General features: G+C 35.9%; 1 protein-coding gene across 1 annotated transcript in view; it reads left to right on the forward strand.

The window, feature by feature from the left end:
- GPC5 (glypican 5) overlaps positions 1–17322 on the forward strand; it is a 1298292-nt gene extending 1280970 nt beyond the window's left edge. The window contains exon 8 of the mRNA XM_036250056.1: positions 17024–17322. Coding sequence (XP_036105949.1) covers positions 17024–17181 — 158 coding nt within the window. The 3' untranslated portion in view covers positions 17182–17322. The remainder of the gene's footprint in view (positions 1–17023) is intronic.
- The last annotated feature ends 9693 nt before the right edge of the window (positions 17323–27015 follow it).

Here is a 27015-nt window from a genome sequence, read left to right on the forward strand (position 1 = left end):
GCAATTACGGAGGCTGACAAGTCCCAAGTTCCGCAGTAGAGTCAGCAAACCGAAGACTCAGGACAGCTGATGGCATAGTTTCAGTTCAAAGGATGGCAAACTCACGAACTAGGAAAAGCCAATGTTTTAGTTCAATTCTGAGGGCAGGAGGAAGATAATGGCCCAAGTCAATGGAAGTCAGGCAAGAAGAAAGAATTCTTTCTTACTTGGGAAATGGTCAGCCTTTTTGTTCTATTTAGGCTTTCAACTGATTGAACGAGGGCTTCCGAAACTAGGGAAGGCACTCTGCTTCACTCTGTCTACCTATTTAAATGTTATCTCAGCCAAAACACCCTCACAGAAACACCCCAAATAGTGTTTGACCAAATATCTGGACACCAGGTGGCCCAGTCAAATTGACACATAAAATTAACTATCATACCATCCGTGTGTATTCATGGTATAGTGAGAATTTAGAGGATAGTACTAAGTCATCCATTACATTAACTTAATGATAATTTTAATGTTGTTAATTTGATTTTAATTTATAACTCTATTTTAGCTTTACAACATAAAGAGTTGATATGTAGTTATGAATTTATACATATTAACTAACATTTTGATTAAATTTAGTTTTCTAAACTGGAGGCATGAAAACTTTTTTTTTTTTTCATTTTAAATTGGCCATAAGTTACACAAACAAGATTGAGAAACCATACTACATGGAATGACAGCTGCTATTTCAAGGTAATAATTTAATAAAGTCCAGATATTGCTTGGCAGACAAATTTGGGGTTGAGTATAGGTTTTATTTTGTCGTTAATTTGATTGAATCCCATTGCTATAATGATTTCTGAGATCCTAACTAGCTTTCACTACACCTCTCTGTCTGTGCACTATTGAATGAGTTGAGAATAGCAGCATCCCAGGTCTTGTCAGTTTGTGTCACAGCTTTGGTTCCATAAACAAGCTCATGTGAATGCCAATGTTATGAGAGACCTTTATCATGTGCATGATGTGTACCATCTGGTTGTGACAGTCATCATACAGTTAATTTGGTTTAATATTTCGATAACTTCTGGAAGTTTACTCTGCACAAGCTGCTTAAATTTTGCTTTACATACCAAAGTAAGTTTTAGAAAATAGAAGTGCACAAAAATTTTTGAGAGGTATGTACACTAGATTATCATTTAGAAATAAAAAGTATATCCATCTTAAAACCTCTTCCAAATACTCTCATTGTCGTCATTCCCACTTACCACATATTATTAATTGCTCGAGTTAGAACTCTTTGGCCTACACTTGGTCTCATATTCAGAGGTAGTGTGATCTTGTAAGACTACTTGGAAATGCTCACGGAGAATCATTTTCTGCTAGTCCCCATTCACTCATGTTCCATTGTCTAATCTCCTCCAACACCACCTCCCTCATGGACATATTCTCTCTGAGTTTTATAATTGGAAATGATTTTTCCTCACCTGACTCTATTGAAATGGATACTTTCTCAGAAAAATGCCTACCATTTAGAGAACCATTTTACTTTTCACATCAAAATACCTTTGAAATAATAGAGTTCTCTTTACGAAAAGGTTCCATGTACTCCTAAAAGTCAGGAAGCAGAGTTCCATGAAAACTTGCAGGAAAAGTTATTTTACCTAAGAAAATTCTCTGGGAATAATGCCTTTTTAGATAAAACTTCAAAGACAAAATCCAGGGAAGAAACATTAAATCTGGACTTCATTAAAATTTAACTCCTGTTGCAGTTAGAAGATGAGTAAGTTCTAGAAATCTAATGCACAGCATTGTAATAAAACAAATAAGTAAATACTTCTGTTCTGCAAAAGACTAGAATGGAAAGATAAACCACTGACTGAGAGAGAATATTTCAAAAGTATTGATAAAAGATATCTGATAAAGGACAGCTCTCCAAAATATAAAAAACACTAAAACTCAACAATAAAAAACAAATTAAAAAATGGGCCAAAGATTTTAATAGACATCTCAACAAAGAATATAAACAGATGACAAATAAGCATATGAAAAAACAATCCACATCATATATCATCAAGAAAATTCATATTAAAACAACAATGAGATACCACTACACACCTATTAGAAATGCCCAAATTAGGAACATTGATGATATCAAATACTGCCGAGGTCTAGAACAACAGGAACTCTCATACATTGCTGGTAGGAACATAAAATGGTACAGTCATTTTGGAAGATATTTTGGCAATTTCTTACACCCTAAATATATTCTTACCATAAAATTCAGCAATCGTGCTCCTTGGTATTTACCCAAAAGAGTTAAAAACATGCCTATACATAAATCTGCACATAGGTTTTTATAGTATCTTTAGTTATAATTACCAGAACTTGGAGGTATCAAAATGTCCTTTAGTAAGTGAATGGATAAATTGTGAATAAAAATGCATATTACTAAGTGAAAGAAGCCAATCTGAAAAGGCTACATACTGTGTGATTCCAACTATATTACACGCTGGAAAAGGCAAAACTATGGAGACAATAAAAAGATCAATGGTTGCCAGTGGTGTGGGTAATAAAGATGAATAGGCAGAATATGAAGGATTTTAGGGCAGTGAAGCTACTCTGTGTGATATTATAATAATGGATATATGTCCTTATGTATTTGTCTCAAATCATAGAATATGCACCACCAGGAGTGAGTCCTAAGGTAAACTCTGGGCTTTAGGTGATTATGATGTATCAATGTAGATTTATCCTTGTTTAAAAAATAAAATGTACTATTATGGTTAGTGATGCTCATAATGGGAAGGTATGAATGTATGAGAGGAGGAGGTATATGGGCAATCTCTAGCTATGGACCTCTGGGGGCAGGAGGGTGTATGGGGAATCTCTATATTATCCTATCAATTTTGTTATAAACAATAAATTGTTCTAAAGAATTGAAGTCTTTTTAAAAAATCTCTGGGAAAAAGCAATCAGTTGTCTTTACAGGAAAATGCAGAGCTCTCGTGTGTGTTATGGAAGATTTGTTTTTTGTATGTGGCTAAAATCTGTTGTGGCCAGAGTTCTATAGAATTTTGTTCAATGACGTTTATCAAGTGCCAACAACACAGGGGTTTGTCCTATACATAAATTAAAGAATCATTTTTGCTAAAATTTTGAAATTTAAGTTTTTCATATAGATATATAGATATATGCAGTTGAAATATCTGTATGATAACAATTCTTTAATGAAGGACGTGATTCTAACTTATTGGGCTCCTATTCTGTTGAACAACACATGACTAATTTATTTAATATGCAGGTAGTTTGTTCTAAGGCATCGGGTCTCCTTAACCTGGACTTAAGAAACTAACATCCTATTTCTGGCTCTCTCAGCTACTATCTGAGAAAATTTTGCTTTTCTACTCACATTGTCTATCTCCACCTCTAATATGCAAATAATAACCATAAATCAGTCTATATAAAAAAAATTACAAAGTGTTCATAGTTATGATTTCATTTACTTCTCATATCTATCCTGGGAGAAGGCCTTATTGTCATACAAATGTTACAGATGAAGGCCCTGAATCCTAATGACTGCATGAATTTTCTAAGTTTTCTGGGCCTTGACCCCAGCTCTTTCTATGATCCTCCATTGCATTCTAGCAAAAATTCTGGGCATCTGTGTAGCTATAATTTGAATAAATTTTAAAAAGAGTTAAATGTTTATTTATATATCAAATTTATTTCCAGTAAATCATGTATTCAAAAAGCTTTTACCAAATATAGACTACTGTGAATAGCTCTTATGAACTCAAAGCTTTTACCAAATATAGAATACTGTGAATAGCTCTTATAAAAAACATAAATATAATCATGACCTGGAGGTGCTAAAAATTAAGTGAAAGAGATCAACACATGGACCCAAATATGCAAAAAAAAATAGTTTAAAGACAAGTATTTATTCTCTATTTCATATATGTATTTATATGTATATGATAGAATATAATATACATTTTATATATCTTTTAAATATTCAAACTGGGTGATGATGAGAAGAAGAAAACATACATACCTAGAGTAAGAAAACAACAGTATTTATATTTGGACAATGGATGGGAGACAAGCATTGAAGAAACTGACATTATTGTTGGACAGGTTTATGCCAGAAAACTTACAGTAGATGGAAAACTATGCATTTTATTATCATATGTCACATGGAATTAGATACTGGGAGCTATAACAAATTGTGGGTTTGAGAGAGAATGAGTATGGATATTATTTATTCCAGGAGCTATAATGCAAGAATGGAAGAATTTCCATACTGGGTCAGGGAAGGTGAACCTATGATTTTTAACATTTGCATAATTCCCTTACTTTCAATACAAGAGTGTTCTCTCCTCACACATGCACCTGTTATTTTCATAATGTCTTGTCAACCCAAAGTACAGCAAATAATATATTTTAAAATGTTACATAGTCCCATCTGAATACAAATCTCCAATTGAGAACACCACAAGGGCAAGCAAAGAGCATCCCTACAACCTAAGTACTTCTCCCCATGTGTGCTGTGTTTTGTATAGTTTCATGAATATTGTTGATATTCTCAGGGATGATGGCAATGCTTATTTCTCTGTATTTTATTTAGATATCCCTTGAGCCAATAGAATTTCTTCTTAAAAAATAACAGACATAATACTTAGAGCTTGAATTATTAAGTTAAAAATATTGATTTATAACACACATGATGAATCAGAAATGCAAGCCAAGATAGTTCATTTCTATTTAATAAATGTAATAAGATTTACAATCTCTCTTGCACAACATTTTTAGACATTTTGACAATTTTTAGGCTCCAAGGATTAGCTATTTAATATTCTTCACTTACTGAAATAAAACAGGCAAAATTTGCCTGAAGTTAATTTTCACATTTCATTGGGAGAAAAGTTGTCTCCTCATCAGTGTTCACATTTAACTCGCTGCGGAGAATTTTTAGCAAATACTAGTCAGGGAAAATGTCATCTATTTAATCAATGCCCAATCCAGAATCTCAAATATATGCATTGTAGGTCCAACAAAAAGTCTAAATAAGAGAAAATATTAAAAGGGCCCAAATTATAGAAATCCTCAATTTTCCAATTATCCATATAGCTCTACAGCTCACCATGCCTTTTTCTGGCATACTGAGTGAATTTACAAGACTATATAGCAAATCTGCCCTGGATTAGGCAATGTAAAAGCAAAACAACCCGCCATCCAGCTCTCCAATGTGTATCCAGTCAATCCTCTGTAAGGTAGCAGGTTGTTTTGCATTACTCATTAGTGGGGTGGGAGCAGTCATGTTTTTCCAGTAAGTTTCCTGGCAAAATGGAATGCTGCTCAATATTTCTAATAAAAATTATCACCATATCAGAGATAGTCAGCAAAAATAGCATCTGTAGCAGGAACAGTGACCACCTAGAACAGACACCAACTTGAACTACAACAGTGTGAATGGGCTCAATGGATTTAAACTTACCGAGAGGCAGGACGGAGCTTCAGGGGCCCGATGCTGAAATTGTTCAGCAAGTTACCTTCGAGATGACAAATTGATCAGACACATTTATTTCTATTCTCTCCTGCAACCCTACTAAAATACAGAATAAGGACTTTTTTTAACCATATATATATAATTTCAGTAAGTGAGAATAGAGGAAACAGAAAAGGCAATGATAACATTTGGAAGCTGTAAAGCAGATAAATGAAGGATGGTAGGCCCAAGAAAGCCAACTCCCAAGAAACATTGAGGAAATAGATCTGCTCAGTGGAATTCACAAAAGATATAGAAACAGGCATCATCTGTCACCTCTAGTAAGAGGGTATGAAAGAAGAGGATTGACAAAAGGACTAGTCAATAGCTGTAACATTCCATGATACCTTCCTCCACTCCAGACCAATAAGGGTCTATCACTCTCATACATCAGTATAATACAGGAGGCATAATGCAGCAAGAATCTCTGGGCTAGGGAATGCCAGTCACATCTGAGAACAGGAGTATGTATTATTCTAAAAGAAAGAAGATTAACAAATATATTTATTTATAGCTACTTATTTTTATATCTACCCACATATTTACCTATAACAAATTTTGAGATCTACACTCTGCGCCTAGGCTACTCCTTCCATTTGGCTCCCAGAAATCTTACAGCCAAGGAATTATTCTAAGACAGGATATTGGAAGAAACTTTTTGCAGATCTTCCCAGCTTAAGAGGAAACAAACACAATTAAAGGGAGCCTGATAGAGATGACATCTCTGGTCTACACAGTTGAGTCTTTTCCTCTTGTGCACATAGTAGTGCTACACATCCTAGCTCCTTGACGGTAGGGATGGTCTTGTGACTAAGTTTGCTATAAGAAACATGGTGTTCCGTTAGGTTTATCTTTTATTTTTATTATGTTGTGACTAAAGAATATATTTTCTTTATGTTAAAATAACTTGGGAATTATTGATATTTACTTTGTACCTTGATATACAGTCTCTTTTATAAATGTATTATGTATGCTTTAAAAGAGTGTTTATGCACTATGTGCTCTAGTCATTGACCATATGATGCTATCTATGGATCTATCTATCCATCCATATGTGTTAGATAAAGCTGGTGAAAGATTGTATGTGGAGCAGGTGCAAAAGCAGCACTCCCTTTGTACTTCTCTTCAGGTCAGTATCAATTAAAATATAAGCACAAGTGTCAAAAAATAAAAATATTAGCTTGTTACTATGAAAAACTGAACTGGAGAATGTACTTACACATGACATCTAACATTTCATCCAAGAATTACCATGAAGTCAGAAGAATAGCTAGAAAACTACATGTCTTCCCTGCAGAACAGAGTTGGCCTCAGCTTACACCAGAGTGAAAAACTAGGAAGAATGCATCTTCACTGTGGGCAGGCAAATTCAAAGGAGGATGAGAAATCCAAAGGCTCAGCATATTGGCTCTTTCTTCCAATCTTACTAACTAGAGCAATGTGCTCTCTTTCCAATGTGAAGGGGTGGATGAGACAGGACAGAGAGATGCAAGTAATGTACCAGAATCACAACAGGAGACAATGGAGTTTTCCTTCTCCAGAGATTCTGGCTCAAAAAGTCATCCATATCTTCACTAACTTTCCTTTGCTTGAGCTATCAATTACTGAGACAGTGGCATTAAAATTCCCCACTGACAACGGATGTGTACATTTTAATTTATTTTACCCAGATATTTATTTATTTTGAGAACATGCTAAAGGTAAATTAGACTCAGAATTGTTATGCATATGCATTAAGTGATTTCTATTATATAATGACCTTCTTTATTCTTTTTAATGCTTACAACCCATTCTATCTATTATTAATATAATGACATCAGCTTTCCTTTCTAAATTATTTGCCTGGAATATATTTTATCAAATGTCTGTCACCTTTTTTGTATCTTTATATTTTGGTGTACTGCTAGAGTTTTTAAAAATCCAAATTGAATGTCTGCTTTCTAACTTGATTTAATTTTTTTTAGCAATTACTAAATTATTTGCATTATGATCTAACTTTGTGCATTTCTTCTTTTCTTGCTTTTATTAGTTTTTATTAACCTCCTTTACCAGTGGACTAGGAATTAATATTCCATAATAATTCTTTAAATTCTTAGCCTTGAATTTTTAGTATTTATTTAAATATACTTTTATATTGACAAAACTTAAAGTTAATGTGTATCACTTCTTCCCAATACAAATATATTAGCAATTACTTTCAATTATTTTAATTATGTCTTATTTTTAAACCCCTAAGTTAATCATTTCATTATTGTTGTTTTTTCAATCAACATACCTAAATACAGTAACCTAAATATTTGCTAATTACTTTGATCACTGTTATAACATTCACTTCATTCCTTTCTTTGGGCTCAACTTTCTTGCACTTTTACTAATACTCTTTATTAAAATTCTTTTAGGGGTGTTTGGGGAATGTTAAAAACTCTGGTTCTATGTTAGAATACTTTTTATGGTGTTATTTCTTTATATAGTTTAGTTCTGTATGGAATTCTAAATTCTTTCAAGTTCAGAATAAATTGTTATTTTAGTTTCTATTATTGTTCTTGAAAATTAACCTTTTATTTTCTTCTATTAAGAACATCTGTCCTTTCCCTGGATGCTTCAAAATGTTTCTCTTTGTCTTTGGTACCATGGAATATCACTACCATGTGTTTAGGTATAGATAAATTTTTATTATTTCATACTTAATATTTTTAAGCCCATATTATCACTAACTTAAATAAGATACTACAAATATCTGTAATTTCATTACATAACTAGCATTATTTGATGTCTTACATATTTTAAAAATTATTTTAGTCATTAATTAAATTTGTTCCAAATTACCTGTAAATTCTTATAATTAAGTACTATACTATATAACAGGACTGTAGTATATTTAATAAATATACTTGTAATATTTGGTTATAGCCCTGGCCAGTTTGGCTCAGCGGTTAGAGCGTCGACCTGCGGTCCTGAGAGACCTGCGTTCGGTTCCCGCTAAGGGCGCGTACCTCGGTTGCAGTTTGTCCCCGGCCCTGGTTGGTCGTGCGGGTGGCAGCCACTCGATGTGTCCCTTTCACATCGGTGTTTCTCTCTCTCTCTCTGTTCCTGTCTCTCCCTCCCACTCTACCTGAACAAAAAAATGGGAAAATGTCCTCGGGTGAGGATTAAAAAAAACTGTTTTTGAATATATATATATTTGGTTATAATCATCAATGGTGAAAAAAAAAACCTTTAAGTTTCTATTGTAAAATTAATTTTAGAGGAAATTTCACAATAGTGGATAAAAAAAAAAACTGCAACAGTAATATTATAATAAAATTGCTTAAAATAATTTGGCTTTTTTTTTTATCCTTATCCGAGGACATTTTTCCATTTTTTGTTCGGGTAGAGTGGGAGGGAGAGAGAGGAAGAGAGAGAGAGAGAAACATCGACGTGAAAGGGACACATCGAGTTGCTGCCACCCACACGACCAACCAGGGCTGGGGACAAATTGCAAACGAGGTACGAGCCCTTAGTGGGAGCCGAACTCGGGTCTCTCTGGACCGCAGGCCGATGCTCTAACCGCTGAGCCAAACCGGCCAGGGCTAATTTTAATATGAGATAGCTCTTTTCTTTCTAAAGTCTTCAAAAATCAAAAAAGCAAACAGGACAAAGACTTGAGTAATCATTATGGACTAAACTATAGCATCAGGAACTGACAAAGATTAAAACAATTTTCTCTCTGTGCTAAAACCTCAATACTCCCCAACATCTATTCATCATTAATTATTGGATAGTCACTGATAATTCATTTGATATAACAAATAAATGAGAATGACCCCCAACATTACCCAGAGATAAACTATCACAATAAATCAAACTACTTAATTTTGTAATACATTGTTTAACTTATTACCAGCTCAAATTACGCCATCACTCACATAATTTGTTGAAAAGGACTACACATTGCTATAAAAAGTCAACCATAGGGAATGTAATTAAATGACCCCCTGTCCCACAGAGAATGGCAGAGGCTGCCGTGAAAACAACCCCATTTATTAGGAAGACTCTAAAAGTCGAGTAAAACATCCCAGACATGACCTTCAGTTAGGATGTTCATGAGGCTATAGAATTATCAGGGACTTTGCCTCTTCAACCATACAGTCACTTTGTTGAAAACTGAAAAATAGTTCAGCATTTTTCAGCATATATCCTGGAATCAAGGGACTCCACATCCTGGGTGCACTGATCAATCATATTTTCTTGGAGTTAGGGACTAATTGAATTAGATGATCACAAAACAATCAAACAAGCAAGATCCATAGCAATTTTATTCAGCAAGTACTTGCAAAGTTAATTTTCTCATAGGAATTCTTTTCATTACATCCACAACTTTTCTTCTTAGGGGTACAATTTTAATTTCATATCTAATTCTAATCTTTCATTCAAAATCCGTTACTGAAACGTATGCTCTTATATTAAAAGAAACTGAATTTGAGGAACTAAATAGACATTTTTCCGAAGTGGACATCATATGGACAGCAGGTGCATGAAAAGGTGCTGGACATCACTAGTCATCAGGGAAACGTAAATCAAAACCACAATGAGATATCACCTGACATCTTTTAAAATGGCTGCCATCAAAAAGACAAATAAGTATTGGCAAGGATGTAGAGAAAAGGGAAAATTTTTGCACTGTTAGTGGGAATGTACATTGATACAGCCACTATGGAAAACAGTATGGAGATTCTTTAAAGGGTAAAAATGAAAGTACCATATAATCCAGCAATCCCCCTTCTAAATATACAGCCAAAGGAAATGAAAACAGAATCTCCAAGAGATATCAGCACTCCCATGTTTATTGCAGCATTATTCACAATAGACACTATATGGAAACAACCTAAGATTCTGTAAAAGCATAGATTAATAAAGAAGATGCAATATAAATGCGTGCACACACACACACACACTGAAATATTATTCAGCCTCAAGAAAGAAGAAAATTCTGCAACTGTAAAAACCTGGATGAACCTTAAAGGCATTATGCTAAATGAAATCGATCAAACTGAGAAAGATAAATACTACATGATATCATTTATACATGGAATCTAAAAAATCCAAATACAGAAACAGAGTAGAGTGGTGATTACTAGGGGATGGCAGGTGGGGTAAATGAGGAGATGTTGGTCAAAAAGGACGAACTTCCAGTGATCAGATATATACCTTCTGAGGATCTAATAAACAGCATGGTGATTATAGCCAATATTGTATTATATACCTGAAAGTCACTAAGAGATTTGATCTTAAATGTTCTCACCACAAAAAAAGATGCTGTAATTATGTGGTATAATGGAGATGTTACCTAAAACTGTGGTGGTAATTATTTTGCAATATATTAAAATCATCATGTTGGCCCATCAAGTGTGGTTCAGGGGACTGAGAGGTCCTGGTTCGATTCCCAGTCAGGACACATGACCAGTTTGCAGGCTCAGTCCCTGGTGGGGGGGGGGGGGTATTAAGAAGCAGCCAATCAATGTTCCTCTCTCACGTCAATGTTTCTATCTCTCCCTTCCTCTCTCTCAAAAAAAAATAATGTATATTTTTAAAAAATCATGTTGCGCACCTTAAAATTACACTATATTGTAAGTCAATTATATCTCAATAAAGCTGGAAAAACAAAGAAAAGAGAAAAAAATGAATTTGAGAAACATTTTTATAATTTTGTAATTCTCTGTCCTGGATTAAAAATTTATTCATTCACCTAATTATTACTAAATGTTAACCAGGTAGATACAGAAATTAATGAGGTATTCCCTGCCTTCAAAAAAAGGAAGCCAGAGATTATGAGAGTTCAAAGAACCTTAAAGATCACATATGTAGTACAAATAAATATCTACTTTTTGAATTTTTTAAATAAGTGGATGCAAAGGAAACAATCAACAAAATGAAAAGACAACCCATTGAGTGGGAGAGGGAGAACATATTTGCCAATGATACATCTAATGAGGGGTTAATATCCAAAATTTATAAAGAACTTACAAAGCTCAACACACCAAAAAAAACAAACAATCCAATTAAAAAATGGGCAAAGGACTTGAATAGACATTTCTCCAAAGAGAGCATACAGATGGCCAATAGACATATGAAAAGATGCTCAGCTTCACTAATTATCAGAGAAATGCAAACTAAAACCACAATGAGATCACCTCATGCCCGTCAGAATGACTGTCATCAATAAATCAACATACAACAAGTGTTAGTAAAGATGTGAAGAAGAGGGAACTTTCGTGCACTGTTAGTGGGAATGCAGACTGGTGCAACCTCTGTGCAAAACAGTGTTAAGTTACCTCAGAAATTAAAACTGAACTGCCTTCTGACCTAGCAATTCCATTTTGGGGACTATATCCAAAGAAACCCAAAACACTAATTCGAAAGAATATATGCACCCCTATGTTCATAGCGATGTTATTTACAAAAGTCAAGATTTAAAAGCAGCCTAAGTGCCTATCAGTAGATGAGTAGGTTAAAAAGCCTGGTACAATTACACAATGGAATACTACTTGGCCAAAAAAAGAAGGAAATCTCACCTTTTGTGACTGCATGGATGGATCTGGGGAGTATCATGCTAAGTGAAATAAGCCAGTCAAAGAGAGCCAAGGACATAGTATTTCACTTATGTATGGAATCTAATAAACAAAATAAACTAACCAACAAAACAGAAACAGACTCAGATCCCAAGAACAAACTGCCAACTGTCAGAGAGGAGGAGGGTTGGGGGCTGGGTGAAAAAAAGAGATTAAGCCAAAAACAAAAAATAAAACTATAGACACAAACAACAGTATGGTGATTACCAGAGGGGGGATTTAAAGAGGGTAATAGGGGGATAAATGGTGATAGAAAGAAACTTGACTTGGGGTGAACACACAATACAATATACAGATGATGTATTATAAAATTGTACACCTGAAGCCTATATAATTTTATTAATCAATGTCACCTCAATAAATTCAATTAAAAAAAAAAAGAATACTGGTCTACAGACCTCTGCCTAGGTTTCCCTGCCAAGTAACCTATTTTTAGAAAAGAAAAAAAAAAAAGGCAGCTGTAGTGGCAATAATTGCCCACTAATGGACTCTTAATGACTACAATTTTTCACTAACAATGCAAAGATGAACATTTGGTGAGTTATATGTGTGCATTTTTTCTTAATCCCATAGAATTGCTTAATAAAAGTATATTTTGGGATCTAGGTGAACACACATTATAAATAGTTTTTATATATTTTGACCATTCCTTAAAAAAGTGTCCTATTCTTGCCCAACTGGCTACCATCTGCTCTCTGCCCTGCCTTTGTCAACTAGACACTAGATAATTGACACCTCATCGTGTGGAAGACTATATTACTGACCTTTCAGTAAAAAAAAAAAGCCTTTATGTTTTTTAATATAATTTTTTCTTGTACATTTTCATTTATTTTCTTTTACAATTTTTCTATGGGGACATTGTAGTTTACATATGGATTATGAGAACTCCTTCTGTGTTAAAGACATTACTCCTTTGCTGAGATATACACTGCTTATTTTCTCCATTTTTCTATTTGTCCTCTTACTTTATGATGTTCCATGCTATACAGAATTTTTCCTTTACTATGAAGTTAAAACTATTCATCTTTTTAAAAATAGATTCTATCCAAAAAATCAATATGCTTTCCACCACCTAAACATAAATAAAAAATATCAACCTATGTATTTTGTTTGTTTCCTCATTATTTACACTTAATTCTTTAGTCCCATGGACCCTTACTTGAGAGATTCTGAAAAAAAAAAAAAAAATCGAGGTTATTTTCCAAATAGGTATTTCATCAATTAGCCAGCATTGTGTTTTGACTACCTCTTCTCTCACTGAAAATGCTCTCATTTTAAAGTTCTGTAAAGTGGGGGTCAGATCTGAAGTCATCCAGCCAATCTGTGGCAGAGCAGAGTCTGAGGCAAACTCAGTACTTCAATTATGTGGTGGCAATACATGTTCGACTAGAACGCACTTGGGATTCAGCCCCCGTGTGTCACCTTGAGTAAATTCTTTTGCACTTGTTCCTAATCTGTAGAATGAGGAAAAATAATTGTGCCTAACTCATTCTACTGTTGTGAGAATGCGAGCCATTATTCAATGTGTCCATTCAACAATATTCACTAAAAGGATACTATGTAACCGGCATTTTTTGTGGTGCTATGATAATAGCTACCTTGAAAACACAATTTCTAGAGGTAAGTTATTTTGACTTCATTGAATTCAAATAATGACCGCTCGTCCTGCTCCCAATGTTTAAACCTGCTCTATGCTTTCACCACTGGTAGAAAAGACACCTGGTAGTTTCGTAGACGAGAAGCATGAAGGGAAAAGCCTGCAGGTGCAGCCGATACATTTAGTCTCCAGCACAGCACCCAACACAGAACCCAAGGTGGGCAAATTCTGTGAATGAGTGGCCAAATTAACAAGTTCTTACCCATGCAATTTTCTTTATTAAAAATGGAAAACAAATTACTTTTAAACACAGTTTTTGTTGCTTAGTGAAACTAATAGTGTTTAAAATATGTGTTCAGCAAGCTAGATAGAAAGGGAGAATTGCCCATCCACTCTGCCTCAAGGAAAAGGCCAGCATATGAATGACAAAAGACGCTGCCATTCTTCGATTCATCAAACCATTTCGACTCACTGTGTACTCTCCCACGGGAATTCTAACCCTAAGTACGCCCAGTTACTTGATTAATACACCAAACTAGCACATGATCAGCCATCCCAGATCAAGGATATAGAAAAATTTCTCCTAGTGAAACTCTCTGGTTAAACATAATTGACCTTCTTTGCTCCCAAATTACATACTGATTTCATGGTGTCCCAGCAAATGCTTGGAGTCAGCACAACAGGTGATCACAACACTGGCTTGGTCCAGACTGGATCTGACGCCTGGCTCCACTGCTCACATGTTACCTAACCTCCCGGTGCCTCAGCTTCCTCAACTATAAAAGCAGGCATAGTGCCCTGGCCGGTTTGGCTCAGCGGTTAGAGCGTCGGCCTGCGGTCCCGAGAGACCCGGGTTCGGTTCCCGCTAAGGGCATGTACCTCGGTTGCAGTTTGCCCCCGGCTCTGGTCAGTGGTGCGGGTGGCAGCCACTCGATGTGTCCCTTCACGTCGATGTTTCTCTCTCTCTCTGTTCCTCTCTCCGCCTCCTACTCTACCTGAACAAAAAATGGAAAAATGTCCTCGGGTGAGGATAAAAAAAATAAAAATAAAAAAAATTAAAAGCAGGCATAGTAACTGTGCCGCCCACGTGGAACTGTTGTGAGAATTTCACAAGTTAATATTTGTGAAGTACGTGGAACAGTACTGGCCCATAGCAAACGTTCTGCAGATATTGCCAAATAAATTAACCCACATCGACACTTCCTTAGTGGAGCCCTCGCTCACCAAGTCACATACCTTTTACATACTTCACAGCATCTTCATGAGGCACGTACCTTAAGTTTTAATATTAATTTTGTAACAACACGACTATCTTCCCTTTCAGACTAAGCCACCAAGGGCAAAAATATGAATTTACTGGCATCGTTGTGTGTTGCTATTATGCATAGAAAACATTATTCAAAGAGTCATTTGTTTTTGCTTAATTTGTTGATCTAATAAATTCCCAAATTAATTATTCCTTTATGGGTCTTTGGCTAAGCTTCGGTATAATTTACAAACTTAGTTAATTAAATTTTTTTAAGGAAACCATCATTGCATCAAATAATGTGGGGCTCATCTTCTCAGAATGCTAAGATTTCTTAACAGTTGCCAGGGCCAGGTTGTGATTTGATTTGAATATGTAGCGAGATTGTCAGACTCTTGAAGGGATCTCCAATCCTTTTCATATAAATCTCATCTCACAAGGCCATCCTCCTTAGCACAATTATATTCGTTTATTAGTAACATCTTTCCCTCAGATGCTAAAATGACATCAGACTGAAAGTGGGACATCCCTCCTGGTATTGCCTGACCTGCAGGCATAAGATTTAACATCTCCCCACTTAAATTATTCTCACAAGATAGTATCACCTGAACCCAGACTACTGCCTGGCTCATGAATGAATGAGAGAAATATCAGCTCAGAAAGGTTTTAAAAAACAGTTATTCATGAATACAATCCAGGCACCTCTTTACAGTGCTTTAAAAAAGACAAGTAAATCCCTTAGAGCTCGAATTTATGTAGTAATTGTGGGGGGAAAATTCTTCTAATTGCCTAGAGTCCTCATAACTCCTGTTAAGCTCTAGCATAACAAGAAGTATAAAACCATGACTAAAATATTTACACTCTACTCCAGTCCCCATAAAAAATTAATCATTAGTTTATTCATCTTGCCTAAGACACAGAAGGGTAAAACAAGTACCCAAACAATGAATAATAATGCAAGAGCTCAGACTGTAAAATCAATATGGTAGATCAGTAGAGCTGTGCTTTGTTTTAATGCTCTGAATGCAATAGAGCTTATCTTCTAAATTATATATATGTATTGACCTAATTACATAAATATTGACTTTTCCTTATATAAAGTGTTTTTTTCTAGTCTCACTGTAAATACAATGTCAATATTTGTGGCTGTAGCAACATTAAATTTAAACTTAATTGTGGCCAATAGTGGCATGCCATGAGATGATTCGGTCACATGGTCTCAAAACATTGGTGGCACTAGATAATAAGTGAGAAGTTAGTAATTCCCTAGGCATATTGCAGTAAACTTCTTTAAGAAAATGAGCATTTCACCCCCAATAATTTGGGATCTGGTCTCCTCCTCAGCTTGTCAAGTTTCATAACACAGAGCCATAATCACCAGGATGACTGAATCTTGGTCAATATTGACCACCTTTTTTTTTTTTAATCAAATACTTTATCCCTGACTTCGATCTCCAGGTCACCCTATTAACAAATTCTTTGCTCTACTGACAAATTTCTCTACCTCCATCCCCAAATTTGTGTGTGTATATTAAGGATATCATTTAATATTAGTTATTACTCTTTGATATATTTCCAATAAGGATTCTGTAAAATAACAAAAACAAAACAAAAAAAAATACACCGTATTTAATTATTTCTCCTTATATTGTTTTCTTTTCAAGAGAAAGTTTTCACATAGTTACTGCAGTTGTTACATCTCTGGGACAAGCAATAATGCCAAAGCTCATGACATTTCAATTAAATTTCTTTACTTTTTTACCAATCAATGACACTAGGGAGATATTCCAAATGCTTTAAGAAACTGGCGCAGGGATGGGGCGCATTTCATTTTGCTCTTATATTTCTGAGAACTCTCACTCAAGGACTTGGACTCTCTAAAGTAAGAAAAGCAGAAGTACCTGTATCATATTCATCATTTAGAGTTAGGAGAGCACAGAGAGAAGGCTATGAAAAAACCGATGGCCTCCACACTTGGGTTTGAGCTGCTCGAGACATATCATGGTAAGGTGCTCATGCATCATCCTGTGTTTTCTTATTTGCCTCTGCAGGGATGCCAGATGAGATGAACCTCAGTGATGTAAAGCAAATCCATCACACAGACGGTGGTAACACCTTAGACACAGCAGGAGCAGGATGTGCAGCAGCAGCTGAGTCAATGACATTCCCTCTGATGGGTGCGCTGATGCTACTCCCTGGGCTTTGGTAACTGAACTCTGCTGCCCTGATCTGTATGTGTCCTATTGAAGGCTGATTTCTCCCCTCTTCAGCTGATTGGAATAAGAGACCTTTTTTAATATAACAGTTATATTTATAAAAAGGTATGTAGCACTAACCTCTTAGAAAACAAGTCGGAAGGTTCACAAAGTATCTAAACATCAACATTGAAAGGATAGACTGAAAGCAGTTCCTTTGAATCTAGTATAAACCTTAAATTCTAACATGTTAAACCTGCAAATACAGATGTGGCTTTTAAGGAGGATTTAGTATATCTGTAATTTTATTATCTTAGATTCAAACCCCTTTCTTTCTAAAAGAAAAATATTTTGAATTGAAAGTCTATTTGCAGGACAATGAAAACAGTATAGAGTGTTTCTTAAAATATTGGAATTAGGATTCCATTAATGAATCAAAATAAACAATGGCAAGTTGTATGCATGCATTTTCAAGAAATTCTTTCATTTTTGCAAGCTATAGAAAGAAATTACTGAACGCCTATACGTTATAGAGTAGATTGCTGAGAAATATTTCACATAATTTCATCGAAGAAGAATGACAATTTCTATCCACTGTAACTTAGCCACTGACAAACCTTAAAGCTGAGTATTTTGGTAGCATCTGATTTGTATTCCATTATATTCAAAATGCAGTCTTTGGTATCGTGGCTCTGTTTCTGCCTCTCTCTTTGCCTAATGGATTTAGCTATGTTGCAAAACACATGCCTGCACTAGGAATATCTCTAATAAAGCTATTAATTACCTGGTGGAAAACTGTAAAGATTATTGATCATTTTCTTCTGGAAAAAATGATAGACCTATCCATTTTCAAAATATGTCTTTTTAAATCTTGATATTAAACAATTAACCATCTCTCTATATTTTTAAGGTTCCTATGAATATCTAGACATGTGCTAATAAATAAAATAGAGCATGCAATGTTTGGGCTCTTTCCTTTTTGCACATTCGCAGACCTGCTGATCCACAGTTCCTGATTTCCCCGCTATGATGCCATGCTTCAGCAGACTGTGATTAGGATATGTCTATCACTGCACTGAAGGAGGAAGAGATAAGTCAGCTTTTATTAATAAGTATTTCATCCAGTTGATAGCCACAGAAGTGACAGAATAAAAGAGAAGTGCTGAACCTACAAAATAAAATTTAAAAATCAAAAGAATTTGAAATAACCTCTGAGAAAGAATTGATGAGGACCCCACTGACAGGTGATATTTGTAAGGTGAAAGTATTCTCTCCAGCCCTGGCTGGTGTGGCTCAGTTGGCTGAGCATTGCTCCATGCACCAAAAGGTCACCGGTTCAAATTCCTGGTCAGGACACATACCCTAATTGTGAACTTAACCCCCAGTAGGGTATGTGCAGGAGGCACCTGATCAATGTGTCTCTCTTACGTTGATGTCTCTCTTACAAAGGGAGGGTAGAGTGGACTGGAGTCATGTGAGGAGAGACTGGATTTTGTGACTATGGAGAAAGAGCCGAGAAGAGTTGCCAGGACCCCAGTGCTGAGTCACACTATTTTACTGCAAACACTATCTGTATTAAGTGGAGCACCACCTTCCTTATTGCATCAGCCTCGGGGAATCAAAGAGCCTCACCTCTGGATTCCTTGCTGCCCCCTTGTGAGGAGCTCTACCCTGTTGAGTTGTCTGCTGCCTGGGTTGAGGTGTAGAGGTTTGGGGCAGATTCAGGGAGGGTCAGTGACTGAGTAGTGTGGCTTTGGGGAAGGAGCCATTACCCTCAGTTTCCCTTGAACCTGACTGGAGCCTCCCCCGCAAGGGAGATCCATTAGAACTCACCTCCAGGTTCCAAGTAGCCCCACACTCTTGATTCTTGGTAGCCCTGCCCTGCCAAGGTCAGGGAAAAATCTGGGGCAAACTGAGTGTGTGGCTCTGGGGCTTGGCTACTCCTCCTACCTTCTCCCAAGCCTGACTGGCACCTCCCTCTCATAGAAGATCCACTAGTCTCAACATCCCAACTCCTGGCAGCTCCACCTTGTTGAACTCAGGCTTGGGACAGAATCTTAGACCGATTGAGTTGTGTGGCTCTAGACAAGGGCTATTCTTCCCTTGCATGCCTTACCAGTACAGAGCTATCCCTTCACTCACTGAAATCTTGGTCTGATTGGGCCTGATAAATTCTGCTGGTCTCACCCCGATGACTCCCTGAGACCCCTACCCCACCATAAAAGTGTGTAGTACCCAGTAGGGGCAGCTAGACTTGGTATACGCTGGGACATTTACTGAGTAGCCTCAGACCCAGCACTGGCACTGAGTTTGCCCCTGCATCAATCTGGTGAACACCACTCGCCCCTACTTGGTGACTCACTGAGAACCTACTTCATGTAACTCGAGTACTGCCCGTGGCTCTTTCAGTAACTGAGCATCTCAGGCAGCCGGCAGGCAGAGGCGGATCTCGGGTGCCTTGAGGTCTTTGCCGACCTTCCCTGGGCCCAGTGCCTGTAAAAGCCGGTCTCAAGTGCACAGGTCGGTCATTCTCACTCACACTCAGGCCCAGCAGAGGCAACCACGAACTGTGGATCACTTTGAAACTCCAAACAAGGTGCTGAGAACCAGTCACAGGCAGCGCCTGACATTGGACTGAACCAAAGTCTCTCAGAAAAGGCCCCAGAACCAAAAACCCAGTGGTCAGCTTCAGACAACACCAGAGCAGAACCCAGTTAGACCACCTTCTTACAACATACACAAGAATGAACTCAAAATGGACTGAAGACTTAAATGTAAGTATCAAACCCATAGAAATTCTAGAAGATAACATAAGTAAAATCTTGGACACTTTTTGCAGCAATATTTCTTCTGATATATGTTCTCTGTCAAGGGAAACAAATGAAAAAATAAACACATGGGGCTATATCAAACTAAAAAGGGTTTTAAATAGCAAAGAAAACTATCAACAAAATGAAAAGACAACCCACTTAATGGGAGAACATATTTGCCAATGATACATCTAATAAAGAACTTATACAACTCAACACCAAAAGTAACAAACAATCCAATTAAAAATGGGCAAAGGACCTGAATAGATGCTTCTCCAAAGAGGACATACAGATGGCCAATGGACCTCTGAAAAGGTGCTCAATGTCACTAATCATCAGAGATATGTAAATTAAAACCACAAGGAGATATTACCTCATACCTGTCAGGATGACTATCATCAATAAATCAACAAACAAGTATTGGCCAGGATGTGGAGAAAGGGGACCATAGTGCACTGTTGGTGGGAATGCAGATTGGTACAGCTACTGTGGAAAGCAGTATGGAGTTACCTCAAAAAATTAAAAATGTAACTGCCCAGCCTTTTCTGGGAATATATCTGAAGAATCCCAAAACACTGATTCAAAATAATACATGTACCCTTATGTTCATTGAAGCTTTATTTACACTAACCAAGATTTGGAAGCAGTTCAAGTGCCCATCTGCCGATGAGTGGATAAAAAAGCTTTGGTACCTTTTATGCAATGAAATACTACTTAGCCATCAAATAAAAGAAACTCCTACCTTTTGCAACAGCATGGATGAACCTGGAGAGTAGTATGCTAAGTGAAATAAAGCGGTTAAAAAAGACAAATACCATATGATTTCACTTATATGTGGAATCGAATGAACAAAACAAACTCAGAAACAAAATAAAACAGACTCATAAATACAGAGAACAGACTGACAGCTGTCAGGGCAGAGGGTACCTGGGGGCCTGGGTGAAAAAGGTGATGGATTAAGCAAAAAAAAAAATAAAATAAAAGGAAAAAAAAACCCTCATAAACACAAACAACAGTATGGTGATTGCCAGAGAGAAAGGAGGGTCTGGGTAGGTAGAAGAAGGTAAAGAGGCACTAAATGGTGACAGAAAGAGACTTGACTTTGGGTGGTGAATACAATACAATATACAGATGAGGTATTATAGAATTGTGCACTTGAAGCCCCTATAATTTTATTAATCAATGTCACCCCTATAAGTTCAATAAAAAAAATAGTATGAATGAATACTTTTTCGCAACTAAGTTTTACATACTGAAATGGGTGTTGTCCATCTCCAGTAGGCACCTTGGATACTATATATATCATAAAGGTGCTACTAGAGCTCAAAACACTTGGAAGTTTTCTGAATTGTTTTTAAGAGACAGAGTCATACATTTTAATAATCCCAATGAGAATATTCATCTTTTTTTTATTTTAAAAGATCATATATTTTTTTTGGTACGTACCCCTAGTGGGAACCGAACTCTGGTCCACAGGCTGACGCTCCAGCCGCTGAGCCAAACCAGCCAAGGCAGGATATTCATCTTTTAACTCCACTCTGTAGCGCTTTACATTTGTATAACTCTTTATAATTTACAAAGCTCTTTCAAATGAGATGAAGTATCTTATTTGACCTTCCTCACCACCAAGGATGGGAATGATTTTTAGTCAAATAAAAACAATGACACTTCAAAAAAAAAAAAAAAAAGTATGACTCAGAATTTACTTCTGAAGTTTTTCATAAGTAAAACCTACAAAGTTTTTGAACAATGGTACAATTGTTAGAAAGCATGTCTACTTTCCAAGATGACAGAAGGATACATTCAAGTGAATAAATATATTTTAAAATAGCACATTTTTGTAGTCACATCTTATGCTGTTATCAATGAAGTCATATTCTTGAATCTCTAAGTTATTTTATATCAATTTAAGTGATTATGAAACAATCCAGCATCTTGTATGTACTGGCAAAGAAAAATTAACAGTCTGAACTAACATGTACTTGGCCTTCCTCTGCATAGACATCATAATAAATGCTTTTGTGCACAATCTACATTAGTCTCCTCTCAATAACATTATTTCTGTTTTACCAATGAAGAAACTTAGTCTTAAAAATATTATGCAATTTGTCTGGTGTCATACAACTAGTAATAGTAGAATCAGTCAGGTGAGTGTAATGTTTAAATAAACTATATATCCTTGGCTCAAAGGTATGCTTGTTCTGGGACAGCAGTAAAAAATCATGAGGTTAGAATAAAAATCATTTACAGGTAATTTAAGTCTTCCAACCAGGATTTAAAAAACAAATATAATTGACTATATAATTGTATTAATTTTCAAATCTCATTATTAGTGAAAAAACATAATAAAAAGGAGAAATGTAAATATAAACTTTTTTAGAAACAGTCTGTACCGTCTCACATATGTAAATCCCATTCAAACACATCAGCCCCCAAAATAAATCAGCTATATTAAAAAAAGAACACACAGTTTATAACTATCATGAAATGCCTTTTTAAAATATATATATATATTTTTTACTTCATTGATTTGCGAGAGAGAGAGATACTTGGAAACATCAATGAGAGAGAACATCGATTGGTTGCCCCCTGCATGCCCCCTACTGGGGACTGGGCCCACAACCTGGGCATGTACCCTGACCAGGAATCAAACTGGCAACCTCTTGGTGCATGGGTTGACGCTCAACCAGTGAGTCACACCAGCCAAGATAAAATGTCTTTTTGTTGATTGTGCAACTGAAGGGTATAAAATATTTTTTTGACCATAAGATACAAGATGACATAAAAATTGAAGGAAGGGAGGGAAGGTGAGAGGGAAGAAGAAAAAGGAATGTGGCAGAATAGTATTTTAAGTCTTACATTTACCTTTTTATCCTCTATTTGTTCAGGAACATCTTTTTAACAAAATGTCTAGAGTGTTCTCTTCTCATTAAAAGATAGAAGTTAATAAGCTACTTCCTCCCAAACACTCAGATTTTCTGAAGTGCTCAATAATAATGCTTGGAAAAGGACTTAATTAGTTTATTGCTAATTGTTTTCAATCACTTCAAATACTGTTTCTATCATCAGAATTCTTCAGGTACAATAACATTTGTTTTTTCTTGAGTGAATGAATCCAACCTAGACTTCCATTATCCTATGGCATTAACTGAGCAGTCTGTGATACCAGTATTTCTTCAGGCTACAAACTTCAGCATCCTACACAGTTACACAGGTTACATGAAAATTCAGAAAAGAATAAGTCTTAATGTTGTTAGCTATAACTTTAGGCATATCAGGTTTTTTTCTTAAATGCAGATTGTTGTATATAAATTATTTCTTTTTAAAATTATAGTAAACCATATTTCTTAGGTTGAAAGTCAGTTTTTTGCCTGTGCTAGAATTACATGGTGACAGAAATGCTATTATAGTATCATTATTTTATAAATGGATATTTAATCAAATGTGATTCTTAAACTAGCCTCTCTGCCTTCATATGCAAAATAAACTGAAGAACTTTATCATAATATAATTTATATCTTCGGAATATCAACAGCAATAACTTCTTTGGAAAAGGGTTGGATAGAGATGAATGTTTGCAGATACCTTCTCAAACATCTGATTCAAGAGTCTTTCACCTTCCTGAACTTGTCAAATGTCACACTGGAATCATCTTTAACAAGCAGTTCATGAGAAGATTACATATCCTGCCTCCCCCAAAAAAATTTTTTACTTTGAGGACCTGAAATAACAGAGGGAAGAGATGAGGATAGAGAAATGTCAAACACCATGAATTAGAAACAAAACAGTGAATACTTAAGGATCAAAACTGGTTGGAGACCAAAGGAATGAGACTAACCCATAGGAATGACTCAGGTAATTTGGTAAGTAAATTCCTACTTTTATGAGTTCTAATACCGACCATTGAGAAGCACTGAACTGAAAGAAGAAAGGGTCTTAGAAGTATAGTTGGAGGAGGGTCTCCGATTTTCTTGAGATTACCTAGCCAAGACCATCAGAATTAGAAGAAGAAGAAGAAAAAAATTGCAAGACAAATGCTGTGAGTAGTAGAGTGTGTTCAGCAAGCATTTCTCTTATTCTATCTCTTTAACAAATCTAGGCACTGCCTCGGTAAAGAATTTTCAACAGCAGCAATTTCTTAAGGATGAGGTTGAAAGACCCACATAGAATCAAGAAAGACCCCACCCCTGCAATTATGGTCAACACTGTCAGACTTCCAGAATGCAATCAGAAAAGTCATCTTTTCTGACTCACCCACTGCCCAGCATACATTTTCTTTGGTACTATTGTTTTTATTTCCTTTTTGCTTTCTTATCTGTAAAACTGAGATAATTGTATCTAACTCAGAATTACTTAGAAGACTAGATAATATAACACATATTAGGAAAACCCCTGGGATAGAATAAGCCTTTATAATTATTTCTTATTAAACCTTCTGTTAAAATTTACATGTTCTCAGGATGGGATAATACCAAAATATATAGATATAAATTCTGCATAAGCTTTTGATAGGGAAATAGAGTCCACAGAAACATGTTTGAAAGGGAATAGTAGGGTCTAGAAAGGGGGATGGGAAAATAAGAAAGGGGAAAACTTCAGGGGAGAACCCCTCTTTCCTCACATTTTGCTTAGCCTCGTCCTGGCTACAAGGCTTATTTATTAAAATATATATTTCAAAACTAGAGGGAGTTAGAGAGTGGTCTTGATTTTATTGACTATAAAGGATGTTAGACGTGACCCAGTAGTCACATATGAATTGGCCTCTGACTAAAACAAATTTAAATCTCAACCTCCTCATTCTGCTTGAAAGTCTACTTGACAGGCACGTTTAGACACACAGGGTGGTTACAACGCAGGGTAGAGCACAAAGGGGGTGAGAACCCTTGATCATGATCAAGCAGTGTGTTGCTCAGTACCACACTCCAAGTCCGCCAAGTGGGTATTTCTGAGTGGCAAAGCCACCTCCTTCAGTTCACATCGCTAACAGGGGACAAAGCAAGTTTTCTAAAGTAAGTCAAACTTCAAAATCCTTTTATCCACTGCACCACTCAGGACCCCATGGGTTCAAAAAAACTCATGGTCAATTGATTAGGTTGGGCTATTTATAGGTTTTGCAGGGTATTTTTAAATTTTTCCTTGTTACATTCACTTGTAATTGTCATCTACTCTCTCGAAACTTTTTTGTTTTCTTTTGTCTTTCTTTCATCTCAAAGTTAGCTCTGGTAGGCAGGTGAGCGTCCTGAAGAGACTGCACGTGCCGGACGCCCTAGTGGGGCCACCTGTTGGAGAGACTGTCTCGATCACTGACTCACAACCATCCAGATCGCCAGGGAATCCAGAACAAACACAGCCCCAAAGGTTTTAGTGCTAATTTTCTGAGTGACCTTCAGCAAGTCCCATAACCTCTTTAAACTATAATTTCTCATCATAAAATAGTGTGCTTGAGCCAGATGATTGTTGAATGTCCTTCTAGATGTCTAGATTCCTGGCCTACAACAGGAAACACTGGTGCAGTGACACAGAACATGTATTTACTTGATGTCTTATATTATAACCAACTATTAATACATAAAACGTGCTTTAAAAGGAAATAGGTAAAATATGATTTTACATATTTTACATATTTGCATGTGTTTATACTTCTAATTTATCACATATAGGGAGGTGGTTTTTCTTTATAAGAAAAGGTAAAGGGAAGAATAGCTAAAACAAAGTTTTTCCTCTTTCGTTAAGTAAATAGGACAATACAGGCATTTAAGTAACATAGACAAATAAGCAAAGGCATCTATCCTATCGTTAAATACTTAGCAACTAATTGTTTTTTTGTTCTAGCTAATCTTATAGGAGTTACTATCTGAGGTCTTCACTAATTCAGCTATTGTATCTCACAATATTTAAAAATAAATAATGCATACAGTGGTTCCCTTGACAGACCAAAAGATAAAGGGGCGTAGAAGTAAGAAATGAAGTTACAAAAGTTAGTTTGACAGTATTTGTCTTCTCACGGATTTTCCCAGGAGACCCATTTAAATAGACCTAAACAAATGCTGTTGCCTCTGATGATTTATTGCAGAACAAGCTGACAGAGCTTAGGAGCATGTTATCTGGTCCCCTGTAGTGCAGGGGCTAATTCAGAAAATAAGGACAGACCGTAAGTGCAGCAATAGGTGCTAATGCTCTGTCGCTCGGCAAGGAAGCAGATGGGAGCCGGAATTACAGCTTACTTAAAAAGATAGCTTTTAAATATGATGTTTTTGTAATTGTTCTATTTTGTTTTCTTCATTTATAAAAAAATAATGAGAATGTCATCACATGATTAACCGCAATAAACTTACAATAAATAATTTTACTTTACTACTACTTTAGCTACACATCTATTACACGGTGGGTGTGACTGAATACAAATACATAAACACGTACATATTTACCTATATCTATCAAGAAAATATGCATACACTTTCATAATTCATATGTTTATATGTTTCATGGAATTATTGTGTTTATGTTTTGTAAACACATAAAACATAAAAAAGTGCTTTTTAATGTTATATTTTCATAAAACGTGCCTTTATGTCTATTATTTCTGGTTTCTTAATCAAAGACTGAGATTAATAAAATAACTTTTTTCAAATCTCTGCTTATTATTTTTCCATATGAACTTTGATTTCTAATTTCCAACAGATCAACATAAAACAAAGCTCTTAGTATACAGAGAGAATTCATATGACTACTCAGAACAAGAAGACGCATACATAAAATGTATACTGCAGACATACTCTCTTATACAGCCTTACCTACAATTCTGTTTCCTCCGGGGAACAATGCAATGAACACAAAATAGTTAGCTTATTATTCTTATTATAAAATAAATAAAGTGTGGCATCTAACCACCCACTTGCTTTTAGGTTCTTAACTAACTGAAGGTAAACTGACCAAGAAAGAAATGACAAGTCAAAGGACCTAAAATGTATCTTCATTTTTCCCAAGCCACCAATTATACATTCTCCTTCAGTGACACTCAGCTGCCAGTGCCCATTT

The sequence above is a fragment of the Molossus molossus genome, unplaced genomic scaffold (genome assembly GCF_014108415.1).
Source record: "Molossus molossus isolate mMolMol1 unplaced genomic scaffold, mMolMol1.p scaffold_m16_p_9, whole genome shotgun sequence".
NCBI classification, from domain to species: domain Eukaryota; kingdom Metazoa; phylum Chordata; class Mammalia; order Chiroptera; family Molossidae; genus Molossus; species Molossus molossus.